This window comes from Ischnura elegans, chromosome 6, assembly GCF_921293095.1.
Source record: "Ischnura elegans chromosome 6, ioIscEleg1.1, whole genome shotgun sequence".
In the NCBI taxonomy this organism is placed as follows: domain Eukaryota; kingdom Metazoa; phylum Arthropoda; class Insecta; order Odonata; family Coenagrionidae; genus Ischnura; species Ischnura elegans.
The window spans coordinates 3,894,420-3,912,460 of record NC_060251.1 but is presented as its reverse complement, the minus strand read 5'-3'; the positions used below and the strand labels follow the sequence as shown (position 1 = coordinate 3,912,460).

The following is an 18,041-nucleotide window of genomic DNA, read 5'->3' as shown; positions in this document are numbered from 1 at the left end:
CAATTTCCATTTTATAAAATCTGCATCTATTCAAAGTTTTTAATGACTGGATTTGTCACAGCTGAATTTGAGATTAACATTTCATATTATTACCAGTTAATTATAAAATTTCATCCCCATAGAAAACAGTACCCTTTTCTGGAGGATTGTGGGAATTCCTACATAAGACGCAAATGATCATTTTCAAACCCCACTGCTACATGTTGTAGCTGCAGATGGATATCAATGGGAGCAAGTGAAAGCATGCGCGACAGGAATGATTTTCAGCTAAAACTTTTCATGATTTCAACCTCTTGAAATGCATTCGCTATGGGGAATAGAATCAATAAGCTAAAAAACAGGTCAACAGTTTAACATTTAGAGGTCATTCAAGAGCACACAATAAACTCAATAACAATTAATTTTCTTGAATAGACCAGGTGACATCTGACCTAAGGCTACAATGAAGAGTGACAGCCCTTCTGCACATGTCCTGTTTTTACGTCTGAGGAATAGTTTTCGAGGAATAATACACTGGAGTCTCCAATATGGCTCCCCCCTGTATAATGCTGCACTGGGTGCTAGCAAGCTTCACTCACAAAAAGCTGATTGGTCCTGCTTTGCCCCATCGCAACCTTCCTGGCAATGGAAGCAATTTGGATGATTAAGCTGCATAAGATAAGGCTTTATGGAACATGATGAATCAAATAGCAGTTCCAATTTGCACTTGCTTTGCGTGGAATGAATTAAGAGTAGAGATGGTTCAGTTCCGGTACCGGTTCTCGGCACTGCTGGTTCTTGGCCTGTGGAACCAGTATTGAGAACCTACTGCATAGAGTCGGCACTATGGAACAGGCTCAGAACGGTGGTGAGGATTTGAATTTGGCACCCAAAGCCAAATTGGTCTGGTGCATGTTCAAGGCCATGGCCAGTGTCTTGCACGACATTCTTTCAATTTTCATTCATAACTTAAAATACTATATTGTAGCAGAGCATTATCAGCAATTCTTAAAAACTATTTTATATGTTCAATCCACTTTTCATCATTGCAATCATTGCAAAGTAACGATGCCATCAGATGGCAATGAAGACCGCCACACACCTGAGCAGCCTTGGTGCAAGGCTAAATAACAATGCAGTGTTCGTTGTGCCCACATGCACCAGAGTGACCTGACTGGCATCGCCACGACCTGTGCAGCAGTTGGCTGCTTTCTTCCCCTACACTCTATACACACCTTCTGAGTTTTGCCACAGACCACAGTGGTTGACTCCTACTAATTTTCAACTTTATAATGGGTTGTTTTGAGAAAGCAGGGCCTAGCAAACACGAAACAGTCGAAACATTTCTTTTAATTAACGTTGGCAAGAGTTTGTCTTTCCTTCTGTAATCATGGAGCATTATTTTAATCATCAGATGACAATTATCTTATGAAAATTTTGAATACATTTCGACTCATTATAGCTCTGAAAATTGGTAGTATTTATAATTACTCTGAAAATAATTCATAATTGTTATTACAGTAAAACCTCTACGTAGTGAACCTCTTTACATCATACACCTCCACACATCATACCACCCCACGGTCCCATCTGATTTACATGTAAATTTATAGGCACACCTCTTTATAGTGAACCTCTTTATATTGTAAAACCTCCACTTATCATACCAAGGAGATTCCCCCGAGATGGCCTAACTACCACCGCAAATCGAACCAAGACAATTAGAGACCATTAATGCAGCCACGTTTACATACATGGGGTACTGACATTTTCAGAGATAAATGTTTCACCCTTATTTTTTTTTCTTATACACCTTTAATATGCTGTAATTTTCAAGTTAATCATTAGATGTGCCATTTTGTTCATTTTGAGAGCATACCTAACACTAAATAAGAAAAAAGGTATCCAACTATCCTAATCAATTGTTAGTGACTGTTGAATCAAGAGAGATCACATTGTTTTCCCTCGAATCATGGTAAAAATCATGCGATAGCACTCACTTTCTGTAATTATTAAATGATAAATATATGTTCACTAATGCATGCATGTGTGTTTAACACCTTGAGTGCGGCATGACGTGATATCACGTCATGGTGCGCTATCCCCTGGTGCTGATGACGTGATATCACGTCATGCGTACCCCGAAGGTTCCGGCCCTCCGTAAGTGCTCGGTTCAGTTCTAATAGGACATTTTGCCCCCCTAAGTTGCTCAGCAGGGATCTAGCAGCGAATTTGTGAATGCCGTTTCAAGCAACCTTTCCTGGGAGGATCGGGAGAAATTTTTTCTTTTATCTCAAGGTAAGCCAAATTCCATTCATTTTCCCCCTGTATTTTATGCTATTATTTTTATTTCTTTCCATTAATGCATCTTTTTATTTGAGTTTTATTTTACAAATCATAAGTATTTACTATCTGGAACTTAATTATGCGTGTTTATTAATTTTTAATTCTATTTTAATAATGTTTAGCGAGAATATAGATATTTTTTTCCATCCTTACTTTTTTTTCTTACGAGCCTAGTATTTTTCGAATCTTTATTGTTTGATGTAAATAAGTTTTATTCAATTAATACATGAAGTACTGTGATTAGTTAAACTTAAAGGAAATTTGAAAATGCCATTACATTTTATTTATGCAACGTATCATATCTCTAATTTTTGCACCCTTCCTTTGTTTGTCAGTGCAACTCCTAAGCAGGGTGGGGATCGACCAGCGGCAATATTACGAGAGTGAAGGAAGTTATTTACTGAAAAAGTGTAAGTTATTTATAATATTTATTGTTGATATATGTATATTATGCACCTATAAACATTCTTATTATAATTGCAAATAACTGTTTGCACATTATCCCATGGATTGGCGAAGAAGTGCTGAGGAGTTGCTCCATAAAAATGCTTTTATTTTCTCGATAACTGTGAAATCAATGGCTTATGGGTGCTCTCAATTCTTTGTCTCGCCATTGTGAATATTTAGTTCCTAAACATAGTTTTACATTAGTAAAGCTGTTTGTAGCATTTCAGCTTTGGCCTATTTCACAGAGAGTGTTTATTTTGATCCTGTTATTTATCGGAAATTTTACAAAAAAAATTCAATGTATTTATTGTAGATGGTACGGAAGCGAGGAGTAAAACGGAAAATTTTTCATGCTGGCCGGTAGTCGATGCCGCCTGAAAGAGGTGAAATTCTCTATTCATCAGCTTTTGCAGATGATCAGCAGTCTTTGACCATCCATCAGGACCTGCAGCCATCGACGTCGAGGGAGGAAACCTCTGCAAGGACACAAACATTTCCTTCTTAGCTCTCTGCCGTCTCTAGACGAATGTGCACGAAGAAGGAATAGCGGGAGCTCCTGGAAGAGAGCGGGATCAGGCATTCTCTGAAGACTCCGAGCTAGAAATTAGAGAGGAAGAGGGTGGGGAGGAGGTTGAACCCTCCCAGTCAGGTACTCCGTTGCCTCCTTCTATGCCCCATCCCTTTATGTCAATCCCTGGCCCATCCCCTTTGTCCTATTCTTTCCCTGAACCCTCTAACAATACCGTCAGTCCTCCTCCATCCGAATGTCCTTTGGAATGTCCTTTGCGGTGGACCCATAGTTCAGTGACCCCTCAAAATATCACTTTCATAGAAAACCTAGCTCTCAACACTCCACCCCTCTCCAACGACCCAAATGTTTTTTCGTCTCCTTTTCCCAGACACCCTCTTTCGTATACAGACATACTTTCTTATAATCTCCGAAAGAATAGGTTAGGAATTGGAAACAATTGACCTATGAAGAGTTTTACCTTCATAGGCCTAATATTTCACAAGTTAGGTATTCCTATAACTAATATATCCGACTAATGGAGCATTGCTATCTTGTTTGACCTGCTTTGCTTTCGGAAATAAATGAGTCGTGATTGATTCTTTAGCATTCTTCAAGCCCTTCATTTTTCACCGAACACCGGCCCAAACGATTCAGAGCCTGAGTATTTCCTCTAAAAAAATCCATCCCTTTTAGATTCATTTCACTCCTCCATTGATTCTCTAATAATTCCTTCCCGAAAGCTATGCACGCTTTTTCATTTATCGTGAACCCGCCGGAAAGATTTCCCTTTATAAATTCCGTCTTTCTGTCATTAGATTCTTTATTCTTCCATCCTACATTCCTTGTCCCAAGCCATTTTTACCATCAATATCTCAATCTCACTTCCCTGAACTCATCCAAGAGGAAGGTGGCAGAAAGAAGAATCGATGGTGCAAGTATTGCACTATTGCGGTGCAAGCACTCTTGGGCGTAGGAAAGAGACCGCAGATATCTACATTGGCTGCTAGGTCTCCTCTACTCATGAATAGTATCATATATTGCAATAGTATTATAGGTTAAATATATTGTTATAAAATTTGTGAGAGAGGTATTCCCTACATTCGTAAAACATACATGACTGTACGTAGTTGTATATAATATATAATTTGAAAATGGTCATCATTTCGATTGTATTGAATTTGTTTTGGGTAAATATAGTATTTTTTCATGTCATGAGATTCCTTTTTTCAATAAACTAGGGCCCTTTCATAAATAAGAAGTAACTAGAGATTTCCAAGCACGATGGAATTAGTCTTTCCCTCGTGTAATTAGAAAGAAAACGCCATCGTTACTTTCGGTAATCGGGTAAGTAATAAGGGGCATAGATGCTGCAAATCTATTCCTAGCAATACGTATTATTGAATTGTTTACTCGAATTGATATTATTATGCACCAAATGAAAAAATATTATTGCGGTAAAAATTTACATCATTTTCAGATTTTCGCAGAATATTCGTAGTAAGAACCGCGATACGTGGCCTAAATGAAGATTACTTGCAAATACTATTAGTTCCAGTTTTTATGCATTAATATCTAACTCGGTCACAACATATTGCAAAAATATGTTATTGGCTTGATTTCAGAATGTAGTAATGAGGAAGTTATGGGTTGATTATTTTTGTTTCCACATCCATTTTTATTTCGGCAACGGAGTCTATACCCCAATGACCCAAAAAGGACACGTATCAGCAAAATCTTTCCCCATACCTTCCCCATCTTTTTGATGTGCCGATGGCACTCCCAAAAAAGTTATTCCTAGTTCTTACAAGTAGACCGACTAAATCTTACTATCACCCCTCGCTTCATCTCCGTACCCCCTCCAACCTTAGAGCAGCCGGCAAGAGTGGTGCACGTCAAGAGACACCTTAATACACTGTCGGAAAATAATCTCGAAAGCGGAGTACCACCCATCTCAAGCACCTGCAGTGAAGGGAATACATAATGGTATGTGAAAACCATTTTTGTTAAATATCTGATGCTTACGGGTGGTCGTATGGGAAGAAAGGAATTGGAGCTGAAAACATGAAATGACTAAAGGAATTTGTGACGAGAACAGTGGCTTCAGAAGAAAATGTAGAAATTATTCAATATTATAGAACCCTGCCACGATACTTAGGATTACTAGTACAAGGAATACGCCGAAATATCTTGCGCAGAATTACCGTCACAATCAAACAGCTGTTCACGGCGACTCCTTGTACTTATAACTTGCATTACATCTATCTTAGCCAAAAATTTCCCTATGGCAGTGGCAAAATACCAATGGCGATACCAGTAGAACATTACAAATTCATTTTCCTCGTATTTTTTTTGGATACATAGAGCAGAAAAAAAATTGAAAGAAAACGGTAGCGCGGGGAAAAATCCGACAGTATGCAACGCGCATCACGTTTATATCCAGCTGTGCGGGTGACGTGTTATCACGTCATAAATAAAAAAATTCATTGCTAACAAATTAGGGCCAAGAAAATTTTTTCATTATTTTTCCCAGCTCTTTTGGCACCCATGCATGCGTTTTGCATTAAAAAACGACAGCCGCACCGGGGGTCGATTTTGAGTTTTACATGGTCAGCATTGAAAGTGTTAAGCACATAAATATAATGGTTTAAAAGACAGTAGTGCCCTTCATTTCCAAAGGATATGAAAAAATGGTGCCTATCACTGAAAACCTCTCTATAGTGAACCTCCATACATCAAATTGCCCAAATTCTGGTCCCCTCCATTACGATGTTAAGAGGTTTTACTGTAGTTGATTTGCCGTGACCAGCATTGAAAAAAATACTTAAAAAATGCATACATAACTTTCCAATCGCATGGCATCCTAGTTTTTTTTCTTTAGAGAGTTGTTTGCTAACTCGCGCATTTAAGGGTTCGTCAGTTAGTCGCTCTCACTAACAATGAAACATTCCCGTAGCCACTTTTAGACAAAACGACTTTTTGCCGGCCTCCTTCCGCATGGAATTTAGGTGACTTTCACACAAGATGACTCTCTGCAATGGTGTGTGCCCTGCCGTGAATAGGGGACAGCGGAAAATCGTTTTGTCTGAAGTGGTCTTAGGCATGTACACAGCGGCACCCGCGCGGCAGAGGTATCTACCGAGCAGGCTAAGCCACGGCCATCCATGGTGTCGCTGTACTGGCGTGGTGAGCAGTGAGGCATGCAAATAAGTTGTCAATCAAAATAAGAATTTAAGCTACATCGCAGAATACAGAATATATTTTGAACTGACTCACAAGTTACCACATATTAACGAATGATGTCGTCAGAAGTTGGGGGAGTTTCCCCATTGATCCTGATGCTAAGCTAGCAATCTATCTCTGCAGTATGTGAACTGTGCTCCAAGCATATTTCATGCTGTTCAGTACTGCAAGCAATATTTCTGTCAAAAAAAGAATAGATCCAAGGTAGATTTTACCCAGGTGGGGTAAAAATGTTGAATTTTTCTAAAACAAAAACCAGAGAAAGAACCAGTGGCCGCCTGATGCAATGTGACATATTGGTCAATCATGCATACCTTAACATGCCATTTACATATTTTTACTAGGAAAATAAAATTACGGAGACGATCTTAAGTTTTTTTAGAGAGCTTTCCTGCTAATTTTCATCTTTAGTGAAATTATTTTCATTCACTTCAACATTTTTCATTTAAATTTACCATTAATTCTGAAAATAAGAGTTCATCCTTGAAACTCAGTATCCAGAGCCAAGAACCGAAAAAATTTAAGAACCGACTCATCCTTAATCGGGAGCATTATTAACACGTTTGGTCATATTGACCAAAATGTGTACTACTTCTTCACGCTGCTTCGGTCATTATGACCAAAGAATGAGTCACTTTTATGGCCTCTCATAGCACGCCGTTGGTCATAGCTGCTTCAGTGCCATCCGTGTATATGATATGACTGATGTGGTGCACGAATGCACACCAAAAGTCAAATGGAAAGGATCCAAGTGTTCAAGCGAAAGGAAAATGAAAGACATTAGGCACGATTGGGGAATTCTTTCATGGCAGGGAATGCATTTATAAGGTAGTGGGTGTATATCAGCCCATCAATAAGATATGACTCATTTTTGCCCTTCTTCATTGATAAATACCAAGCTATGTTTTTCACCACCAGATCATAAAATTTGTGTTTTTCGCACTCCTAAGGGTACGATTTTTACCCCACTTTCGCTAGAGTTCATCTACTACTCTTCAGGATCCCTCCTTGCTAGTCAACAGATTTAAAAAGCAATGAAAGAAATATATGTATACCTCAAACCAACTCGACGCAAGTCATTTCGTGACATGTGCAGACGAACATCGTCCAACGTGTAGTCTTCGTTCACAACCTGAAATTGAGAGAAAGAACAGTTCAGCTCACCCCAACTGCTAGGGACATCCATCAATTAATTTACAAGTACATAACAAAGATAAACATTTTACAGAAATGAAATATTGACAGAAGGTCCCAGGATGATGATACAGTTCGGATCCTGACAATGTCAGATTACCTTGACATCTAACGAATAGCAAACAAGTCTTTTCCGTGAGAGGGCCCTGTGGACCCCCTCGTTTCACTGAGGGGTATTCCATAGCCCCTATATTCCAGACAGGATTGCTGCCCGCCCAACATAAAACTCCAACGTTAGAACTATGCCAACAAGAATGTCCCACAGGATATGGTCAAAATTTTGCTTATGTACTTATAAAAGTTTCAGTGTCTCCACCAACCCAGAATATTCCCTTGCTCTGTATCAACTTTCCATAATGTTCCCCCATAACAGAGGAGGAAAGCAGCTTCTTATTGGTTATCCCTATAAATTCCCAAATAGTTTTTGTAATGTATACAGTAATAAGAATCACATGGTAAATGCTACACAAATTGACTGGGCTTATTCCATGCACGTCAGTGATGAACATCATTTTCAGCTGGTGAAAAAGGGTGGGAAAGGCTGACTGGCAAGTGCATTCATAGAAAAATATGAGACAAACCAATTTCTTATCCAAGTTTATCCCTAACTTTCACAAGAAATCTCTGACTTTTCCAGAATTTCAACATTTCCTGACAATACCAGTTTTTCCCAATTTTCCCTCGCAATCGCCACCCTCATTATAGATATCAGTTCATGCTTCTAATACAATTAGGTATTGATTATCATCTTTTTTAATTGTAAAATACCTAAATATGTTTCCCATCTCCAGAGCATAAAATTAGCGATTTTTGCATCAATGGTATGCTATGACTTTTAGACTGCTGTCCGACAAATTTTTTACCACTTTTCGGGGTCCCCAGAGATAAGCCACTTTCCTTCCAAACTGTTGATTCCATTGCAATGAGGGATTTCTCTGACTTTAACAATACATTCCAAGCAAATACATCCACAATAGGAACGCCCACCTTCTCCGCAGAGTAGTGATCCACGCCTTGGGAGGTGAGCCACTCCAGCAGTTCCTGATCGCCCGGGTGTCCACCCGCACTGTCCACAACGCTGATCTGGGGCATCAGGATGCCTGGGCTCACACCCCCGTCAGATTTGGGCCCTGTACTCAGCGAGTTGTACCTGTGGTCCAGAGTATCAAATATTAATACATACTAATCAATGCTAACGAAGAAATATGCCAGTCTAGGAGAGAATTTAACTTCAAAAGTGGCTTACTAAGTATGCAAAGGCATTTTTACACTCTCGTACACAATGCATTCCTAAAAATGTGTGCCAAAGTTCAATGTTTGAAGACAGAAAATTATGTTACCAGCTTATTCAGAGTTACATTCTCAGATGGTGAAATACAAACAATCATGCAAATGCATAATTCAGTAAACTTTGCCCACTCCCATTATTTCAATCAAAGCTCAACATGTAATAAGCACTGCTAACCAAAGTTGAAATTTCCCATGAAAATATCACTTTGAAATGATTCTTTCGTGGCAAATTTAACCCTTGATACAAATAAATTTGCACCAATTCAAGTGACTGTGTATTAAACCACTAGTTCAATGAAGTGGTTTGGAAAACGTCCAGTTGCAGACCAGCGACTAAGTGGTGTCTTTCTTTCTGCAAGTGGCTCATCTAGCACGACCCACCCCTCCAGTGTCAAAGCGTGGATGCTAGCACCTTCTTTGGCAAACTCAGTCTCTGTGGTGCAAGTGGTAGCAGCCCTGAGGTGGTGGCAATTCGGAGAAGAGGTGAATTTCCCACCCGAGGCACCATTGGCTCACCCCGTGTCCTGGCGAGAGCGCCTCCCTTCCCCCCACGCTCCATTCACTGAACTCCAGAGCAGCGAGAGCTGTTGCACAGCCTGGTTCAGCAGTGCCACGTTCAGCCGCTGCTCTTCCAGCGAGTTCTTGAGCACTTCCTGGCAAGCCTTCTGCCCCTCCACCAACTCCTGCAAAAGCCTTCAAAGGCAAGAGAGACAAACGTCAAATCAATGCAACCACAGATCAGTCAGACATTAGCTAAAAGTATGTGTTATCATAATGGAAGAGGTGCTCCTTTTCTCTCCCTATTCTTGACTGCCGTGTTAAGCACCATCTAAAAGTCTCCTCCAACCCACCAATGTGAGCGCCTGCAAGCCAAAGTGAGAGAGAAAGAACTCTGCGCTCAAGCATACGAGGCCATGCGGACCAATGGCGCAATGGGATGACGCAATGAGAGAGCCAGTCGGCATCTATCCTAATGAGTATTGTTCTTAATCTATGATTTATTGTCCTAGGAAGTGCAAAGCCAAAATGCAAGGCCATCATGCGCATTCATTCAATGCTGTCTCCCCCTTACAATAATGATACATAATAAATTGATATTAACAATGATAAAAGCAATAAGTAATGTTTTAATTGAGCTGATGATACTTCACTGAGTATGTTTAGTAATCATGCTGAATAAATTCAGTTGCCAATAATGCTCTTGAAATGATTCACATGTTCATTGAATGTGCTCTAACTGTCCTCTTCATCACAAGCAAAGTAACCTCAAGATAATCACTCATTCTTCAGTTTATGTAAGATCAATCAAATATGCACCTTATTTCTAGTGCAGTTCAATCAGGCAGTGTTGATCTAAATACAAAATTGACACTTCCGCCAGAGGATATTGATGCATCAATTACCATAGCATAAAATTCCCTGAATCTAGAATCGAACCACAGACCTCTGGCTTCTCAGACCACTTCACAGAAGACCACGCACCTATTCAGGTTCCCTGATTCCCATGGCAATTTCATCACGGTTTATTTTGTTAGATGTTATGCCCTCGCAAGATGGCAATGCAAGGTAAAGTGACACTTTGACATAAGGATAGAGGAGCGTTGAGGTCATAATAGCTGATGATCTCATGAAATGAAGAGAACAAGTTGTTTGCGCCTCACCTGTTGTTCTCCGCCTTGAGCTGCTCCACCTGTTCCTGCACTTCCAGCAAGAACTTAGATGCCCGTCCTCCAAGAATGCCGCGGATGCCGTCCACCGCCTTGTTTGACTTGACTGAGTTGACGGTCGACGAGACGACGGAGTTTGAGCGAGAGGGCGTGGGGTGGCCACCAGGGGGAAGCACCATGGCGCCACTGTCCACGTCCACCGTCCCACTCCCCCCTCCGCCCACCGTCGACGTGTTGCTCCCTACGGGCGTAGCCGAGAGGTGAGGCGAGGTGGGGGGGACTGGGTGCAGCGAGATCTCGGGGGCGGTGCCAACCCCCCTCGGGTGGTGGTGGTGGTCATGACCAGCCAAGTTGGCGCCAAGCTCTGCAATCATACAAACGTTACGTGTAGCGTGCATTACCACTGGGTCAGATGAGACATCGTTGAAAATATGGAGGAACAATTAAATTAAAATTCCATCTCCACGCCTCAAGCTGCATGAGACATCAAGGAAGACGTTCGGAGGTATTAGGAAACCAGGTGTTGAAGAGTGTGAGAATGAAAATATTTATGCACGTATACAATTCGAGGAATCAAGCGAGATGGAGTGGAATTGATTCATAATGAAAGATGATTTGCAATTTTCCACAAAATTTTTGTGGAAAATTGCAAATCATCTTTCATTATTTAGGCACGTGTTGTAAGAGATTTGATAGCCAGAGTTGGACATTAAAGAATTAAAGACATGAAACAATATGTAACAACAAAAATATTTTGATTCAAAGCTCTTCGAATAAATAAATGGACCCGATGTCTTTTATCTTCAAGGAATTAACTCTGATAAAAAAAATCTTAAGACAAAATTTCCCCAAATACTTAAGCAGGGAAAGATTTTGGGTCATATACAACACATCCATAACATCCGTACGACATATGAAATCGATACAAAAGACATCCAAAACTGTCAAAAATAATTTTCTTCATTATTCCAGAAATGGAGATGATAAGGTTGCAATATAATGACCAAATTATAGCGCTGTACAAAAAATAAAACTTTACGATTCCTAGAAAGTTCCCATCTCACGAATCTGCATTGAAAGGTTTAAGCAAAATAAAAAACTTTGTTGTAATTACTCCGATTCTCAATCTACCCTTTCTCCATTACTTGACGCTGAGTACATCATTTCCTTCACCATGCCTACAGACTCTCGAGTCATCTTTGTCATTGTAATTCCTTGCTTGTATTTTAGGTGTTTCAGCAAAAATAAAAGAAGTAGTACACTAGAAAACTGATTTAGGCCGTTTTCCAATCCACGTAGTATGCACTCATTCCCTTGATCCCTTTCTCCCTTGCACCCTGTTCCCTTACTAATGCTCTACTGGCGCCATAAAGTGTGAACGGAAATAATGCGAACTATTGGCAGTAACGAAATGTGACACACGGGGTAGTGTTAGAATATCTGGTGGTTGATTTAAGAATCAATTTCACCTTTATACTTATATTTTTGCATGCGAAGAGCAAGAATTCACAATGCCGATATAATATAACGTAGAGGAGCTCACATAATAAACACAAAATTACTTAAAACTCCAGTTCAAGATTTCTGAGTTTTCCATTGCCGCCATTTTGACGTCCACTTCCTACGAGGGAAAGTGAGCGAGGGAGCATCCGCGTTCCCTTGTTCACTTACCCTTCGTTCCCTTGCGCCCTCAACCGATTGGATCCACCCTTGCTGTCGTCACATCCGTAAGTTGACGATCGAAAAGTGCACGAAGGGTGAATAATTGCGAATTGGAAAACGGCCTTATTCTCACTAAACAGGCAAGACAGAATTCGCCGGATGAGGCCAAAAGTAACATTTGAACGGTCGTATGGGCACAGCACCGGAGTACTATGAGAGAAGTGTCCTTGTCAGAAAGCGGTTCAAGAGAGAGCTAGCAAACAAGCACTCAGAGAAGCTACTGGCCCTGCACAAACAAGTATGCGCAATAGAATTTCCCTAGTGGAAAGAACTGGAACTAAAAAATACGCAAGGGCATATATTTGAACAGGGAAAAATCCGCAACATTAGGTGTATCCCCATTGATTTTGTTGGTATCTCTGAAGATAAGATAGGATATTTTTTTTCAATAGAGAAATATTTTTCACTTCCACAGCATAAAATTTGTGATTTTTACACAACTGGAGATAAGACTTTTACACTGTTTTCCCTGGTGCTAATTTAGCTATTTTCAGTTCCTATCAATAAATGAGTGGAGAGCAAATGATTACCTAGAAATAATTAGTTTGGTATCAGAATGGAAAAACCTGCTTAGATTTAGAATATACAAGTGTGTCACCCTTGCTGGTCAATGGATGCGTTGGTGAGATGGGTGGGGAGGCGTGGGAGGAGCCAGATGTGGAGTGTGAAAGCGTAAGAGGGGGGAGGGAGGGATTGAAGTCAGTGTGGTTCGTGGATGACCGAGCATTGATTGAAAGGATAGCACAAACTGATCAATGCACATATCAGGTGAACTGTGAAAGCAATACAAAATGCATGATTGATACAAATGAAATAGGAGTCACATGGTTTTGTAAAACTTAAAGAATAAAAGAATTTGAGGCTTGGCATGAAAGTACACGATGGTCACACCAACTTACACGAGTAGAGCAATCTGACTAATCTGAGAGCACATTAGAGAGACACAAAAAGACAGTCATCCAGGGTGTAATTTGCCATGAAAAAGTCATTTAGGACATGGATCTAGTGATTGACAATGAGAAATGTAGCCAGTTATGCCATAAAGCTGTTTTCCTACAATGCACTGCTTATGACTACACACAAAGATACTTGTTCCACACACTGCGTACTTGGGAAAACATCTGCAGCTGAGTAGTGATTAACAGGGTTTTCTCTCAGAAAGTAGCTAAGTAAGCACAACTTTCATCTTCTGCACCAAAATATCAACTAGATACTCTAGTCTTTGGAAGACTCAGTCTCCGGAGGAAGAATGCTTGGTGCTTTCACAGGCAGTACATATGAGTTGCAATGGCGAGAAGCAGGTTTGAACCCCAGATAAACCAAATAACTTTTTTCTGCTGACTTTCACCTTTGGTGTAAAAAATTCAAAGACTCACCTGGCGAGAGGACAGTGATGGCCGCCTGGACAGCATTTCTCACGAGGTTGTCAAGGGCGAACATCCAGTGGGGCTTAATGCTGTGCGAGCGCAGGACCACGTTCACCTGGGGAGCACTCACACATCAGTCTACACCCATTTCATACAGACATTTCGTACACTATGTACAGCAACCATGCCCAGAGAGCGAAAGAATATCTCAGGCAAAGCACTCCATCTAACCCTTTGGACTGTTTGGCAGTGAATCTGGTTTCTGGCGTCACAAAGCAATTTGACGCATTTCACCAATCCTGGATGATACCATATCCATGATCATTTCACTAAACATTGTGTGTCATGCAGTCACGGATCGGGTGGTTTTTAGAAATGAGTGACATTGACTGTTTTGTAATATTACATGCAAATGAGCAACTTAATGCAAATACAGATCTTAGTCCACAGTGAAATGAGACCGATATGGTAGAATAGCAGAAATTAAAGATGAATACGGGAGTTGAATTATTTGAATTGAAAATATAACTGAAGGGCGTCATCCATCACCTTTGGGATAGAATGAGCACATGATATAAGGAGCAATTTTCTAGAGATTAATGTGGTGATCGGAAGTGTGGTGGCAAAGGAGGAGCGACACTACTTTTCCCGCTCTAGGGTGCGTGGGTCCAAGGAGCATTTCTGAGAATTCGGACCACGCACTAGGGTACCCTACCTTTTCTGCTGCGACCCCTTTCCCCCCACCCGCACCCCCAGAAAATAGATATATAGGGGAGAAATTGTGGCCCGCGCTGGACAGTTTCGAGGCAGTACAGCAAGTGCGGAGTGCTTGGGCAGAACGAGTTCGTCGTTCGGGGACTTCTGCCACTCTCCTCCGGGGACTCTTCGGGACCTTGACGCGGGAGCTGCGGTAGTTCTCGAACGACGACTCGTGTGGGAATCGAACCGGGTACGACCAGGTCCACGTCCATCGGCATCGCCTCTTCCTACTCGCCGCCACATAAGTTCTATACCCAAGCATTCCACTTCCGTGCGCGCCAGCCTCAAATCCCCCCCCCCCCCATGCAAGTGCAAGAACTGAATAAGAATGAAAAATAAATCTGAGTTTAGTAACTCCCGAAGTGCCTTTGATTCGCTCTCCCTTCGCAACCTTATCCCTAGTAGGTAGCAGTCGTCGTCCCGTCGCGACATTTTGGTGTCAGGTGAAAAGTTAATTTATTTAAAATTCATTTTACATTCGGGAGCTAACTTTACATTGAATAATCTAAAGGACATTTATTCCGATTTTTTTTGTTATTTTCGTGCATTTATTTCATTTTTGTGCGTTGAATTTTGGTATTACTTCATTACATACTGGTCGCAGGAAAATTTCCTTTTCATACGAAACACGAATCCATTATTTTGGCAGGAGCATAGCTTGGATTTAATTGATTTTTGTCCATCCGTTAATACTATAACCCATAATCATTCACAGAATTTATCTCAACCACCATCCCCCACACCTAACTCCGCCACTATGACTGCATTTCATTGCCCTTATGACTACATGTAGTCCTATATTATTATTACCAACAGGCCACCTGGCGTTGCTCGGGAAGGGTAGTAGCCAGAGAGGGGGGAAACTTGAAAATTGGAATTCATGGTCACATGGCAGGATTTTTTGGTGAAGGAGCAAAGCAGGTATGATGATGGTGATGATACCTACCATCTGAATACCATCATTATACCATGTGCAACAGCAAACATTGGAAAAAAAGATTTGTGTATACCACACACGTGATCACCTTATAACCCGCTCCACAACATTGATCGTTGTGTGCGTCCTTACGTGTACAGATCAAAAACATCATGTGAACGCATAGCAAAGCAAAAAGGTTTGCACCAAGAGGATTAATATGTAGTTAAGTGCAGAATCCTTTGAGTAATGTTTTCCCTTTGAAAGATATGTGCCTAACCAGTAGGATGTTCAACCACAGAAGTTGCATGATCTGACATAGCAAATGGTAATGAGAAAACAATTGCCACCCATGCAGCCGTACGGAAATACACAACAGACAGACAAACAGACATCCTCTTTTATACATATAGATAGATTATTATCATCTACATATTTTTCATAACATTATTTGTTAACATGTGAGTGAGAACAAGCACTCTCGTCACTTTGCTCAGAACCCAGAAACCTTGTAACAATCTGGCATACGTATTCAAAACTGACTTCTGCTCAGCAATGAGAAGTATTTTCAGCATTACATGATCCTTGCCTGATTTCCATAATCACTTAATTTCCTTCCAATTTTGGTGAAACAGGTTACTGTGAGGATTCACACATGTGATCGAATGACACCAATCTATTAAATGGGTTGAGTTAAGACTTTTGACTGAGCACACCAGAGTTGGGCTATAGTTTTTATTTGCTTGGTCAGTGATAATAATTTATCTGTCAAACTTAATGCTAAAGAGATCACTTTCAAGAATGTTTTGAGATTTGTACTTTAAATGGTGTAATGCTTTTTTATGAGTTAATACTTTTGGGCTTGTTCCTGGTAGTTGATGTTACAGATCTGAGAGCACTTGTATGAATAGACTTTTTGGAATTGATTGGTGCACCAACTTGAGACATGTTGTATTGCCTTTGGAAAATTATGGCATATGCTACACTTGTTGCTCAATAAATTAGGACTTGTTTTTCTTATATAGTTAACATAATTTCTTTATAATCCTATCCTCCATTGTGGTTATAAATCTTTTGATTTCTGGATAGAGTCCCTCATGATTGGGCAGTTACAATTAATGTCATTATTATCATCACCTAGGCTGCCATTAGCAGTATGAGTAGCTTCCACCAATTCAAGCATAAATATGAACCTGGCGCTGAAGCCTTATGCCATTTTAGAACCACTAGATCATAGAATGCACTGACTGCTTTGATCAATTGGTAAATTGGCTGATATGCTCTCCTAGTTGATCATTCCCACTGCCCTTGACTCACCGCATCTTGGAAGAGGTAGATGGCATAGTTGAGCTGGTTGATGGCATACACATCGAAGTCCAGCTCCTCTTTGAGCGTGTGGATTGCGTTCTCAATGAACTGCCTGTTCTTATCCGGAATGTACTCCTTGAGGCCTCGCATCAGCGTCTCCAGGTGAGCCTGCAACGCAACGCACACACGTCACAACCGTTTCAACTGCGCTTGAATTGTAACGGCATTTATTTAGGGCTCCACAGAATTTTCAGTGCTCATATTAATTCTCAATTATGTACCCTGAAGCAAATGGATGCAAGGTGATGCCAGAATAATAAAAAAGTATTGATTATCAAGAATGCAAAAAATATGGTCCTGATACCAAAAAGTTTTTCGCATTGTGGAAAATATTTTGCATTAAGGCAGATACTGCGAAAGGATAGAAGTTGAAAAATCAAATATTCCCCACGTCATTTCGTCTCAATTCAACAAAAGTCTGTCCCTTTGAATCTCAGATTATCAGGGAGAAACATTAGCTATTTTATCATCAAGACACAGGCATTGCCAAAAGCATCATAGAGTGGTTTATGGGCCATGGACCACAAAAGATTGAAAAATTTACCTCGTCCTGCCTCACATCCTAATGGAGAAAAATGACATTTCCTCTGTGACCACTCTGCTGAATGTGCATTTGTGGGTGACTTTGTAAATGGATGCCACAGGCTATTCTGTGGTCATTCGCTCAATGAATGACTATCACTAGGATGCACATACCATGGTGAGCACCGGCTCCGCGACTTCCTTCTCGAGGTTGCTCATCCAAATGTCGCAGATCTTGCTCTCGTCCTGGCTCAGCACTTTGGTGAGCGTCATCCTGCGCTGCGAGTCCTTCTTGAGCAGGTAGAAGCCGTCCTGCTCACTCGCCTCTGCATTACCCAGCAGCGTGTCAACCGCCATGCCAGCCGTCCTTGTTCCGGCTGTGCCCAGGGGTGTCGGGTGCCCCCCCTGTGGAAGCAGGATGCCCTTGCTCGTGCCGCACGTCACGGGCGTCTCCACCTCCGGGGACATGGGGCCTCCCGACGAGCTCCTCCTCGACGCCAACGACCCCGTGTCTTCGAGGTCAATGGTCGAAATGCTGAGGAAGGGAAAGAGAACATCTCGCTGGCATCATACGCGAGGAAATGGCGAGAGCCATGAACTTATCAATGAGCATAACCATTGAGGTCGTCCCATCAGACCCTCGATTGAAGATCATTACAAACAGTGGCGTAACTATGGGGGATGAAGGGATGGATCCCCTCAGAGAAATAGAA

The 18,041-nt window shown here is 41.1% G+C and overlaps 1 protein-coding gene across 4 annotated transcripts in view; it reads right to left on the bottom strand.

The window, feature by feature from the left end:
* LOC124161210 (mitogen-activated protein kinase kinase kinase 15) overlaps positions 1-18,041 on the bottom strand; it is a 145,688-nt gene that overhangs the window by 3,650 nt on the left and 123,997 nt on the right. For all 4 annotated transcript variants that reach the window (XM_046537474.1, XM_046537473.1, XM_046537472.1 and 1 more), the window contains 7 exons: positions 17,503-17,863; positions 16,756-16,914; positions 13,773-13,878; positions 10,669-11,038; positions 9,524-9,700; positions 8,705-8,867; positions 7,579-7,655 (listed from right to left, as the gene is read on the bottom strand). In XM_046537474.1, the coding sequence (XP_046393430.1) occupies positions 7,579-7,655; positions 8,705-8,867; positions 9,524-9,700; positions 10,669-11,038; positions 13,773-13,878; positions 16,756-16,914; positions 17,503-17,863 (1,413 nt within the window). The remainder of the gene's footprint in view (positions 1-7,578; positions 7,656-8,704; positions 8,868-9,523; positions 9,701-10,668; positions 11,039-13,772; positions 13,879-16,755; positions 16,915-17,502; positions 17,864-18,041) is intronic.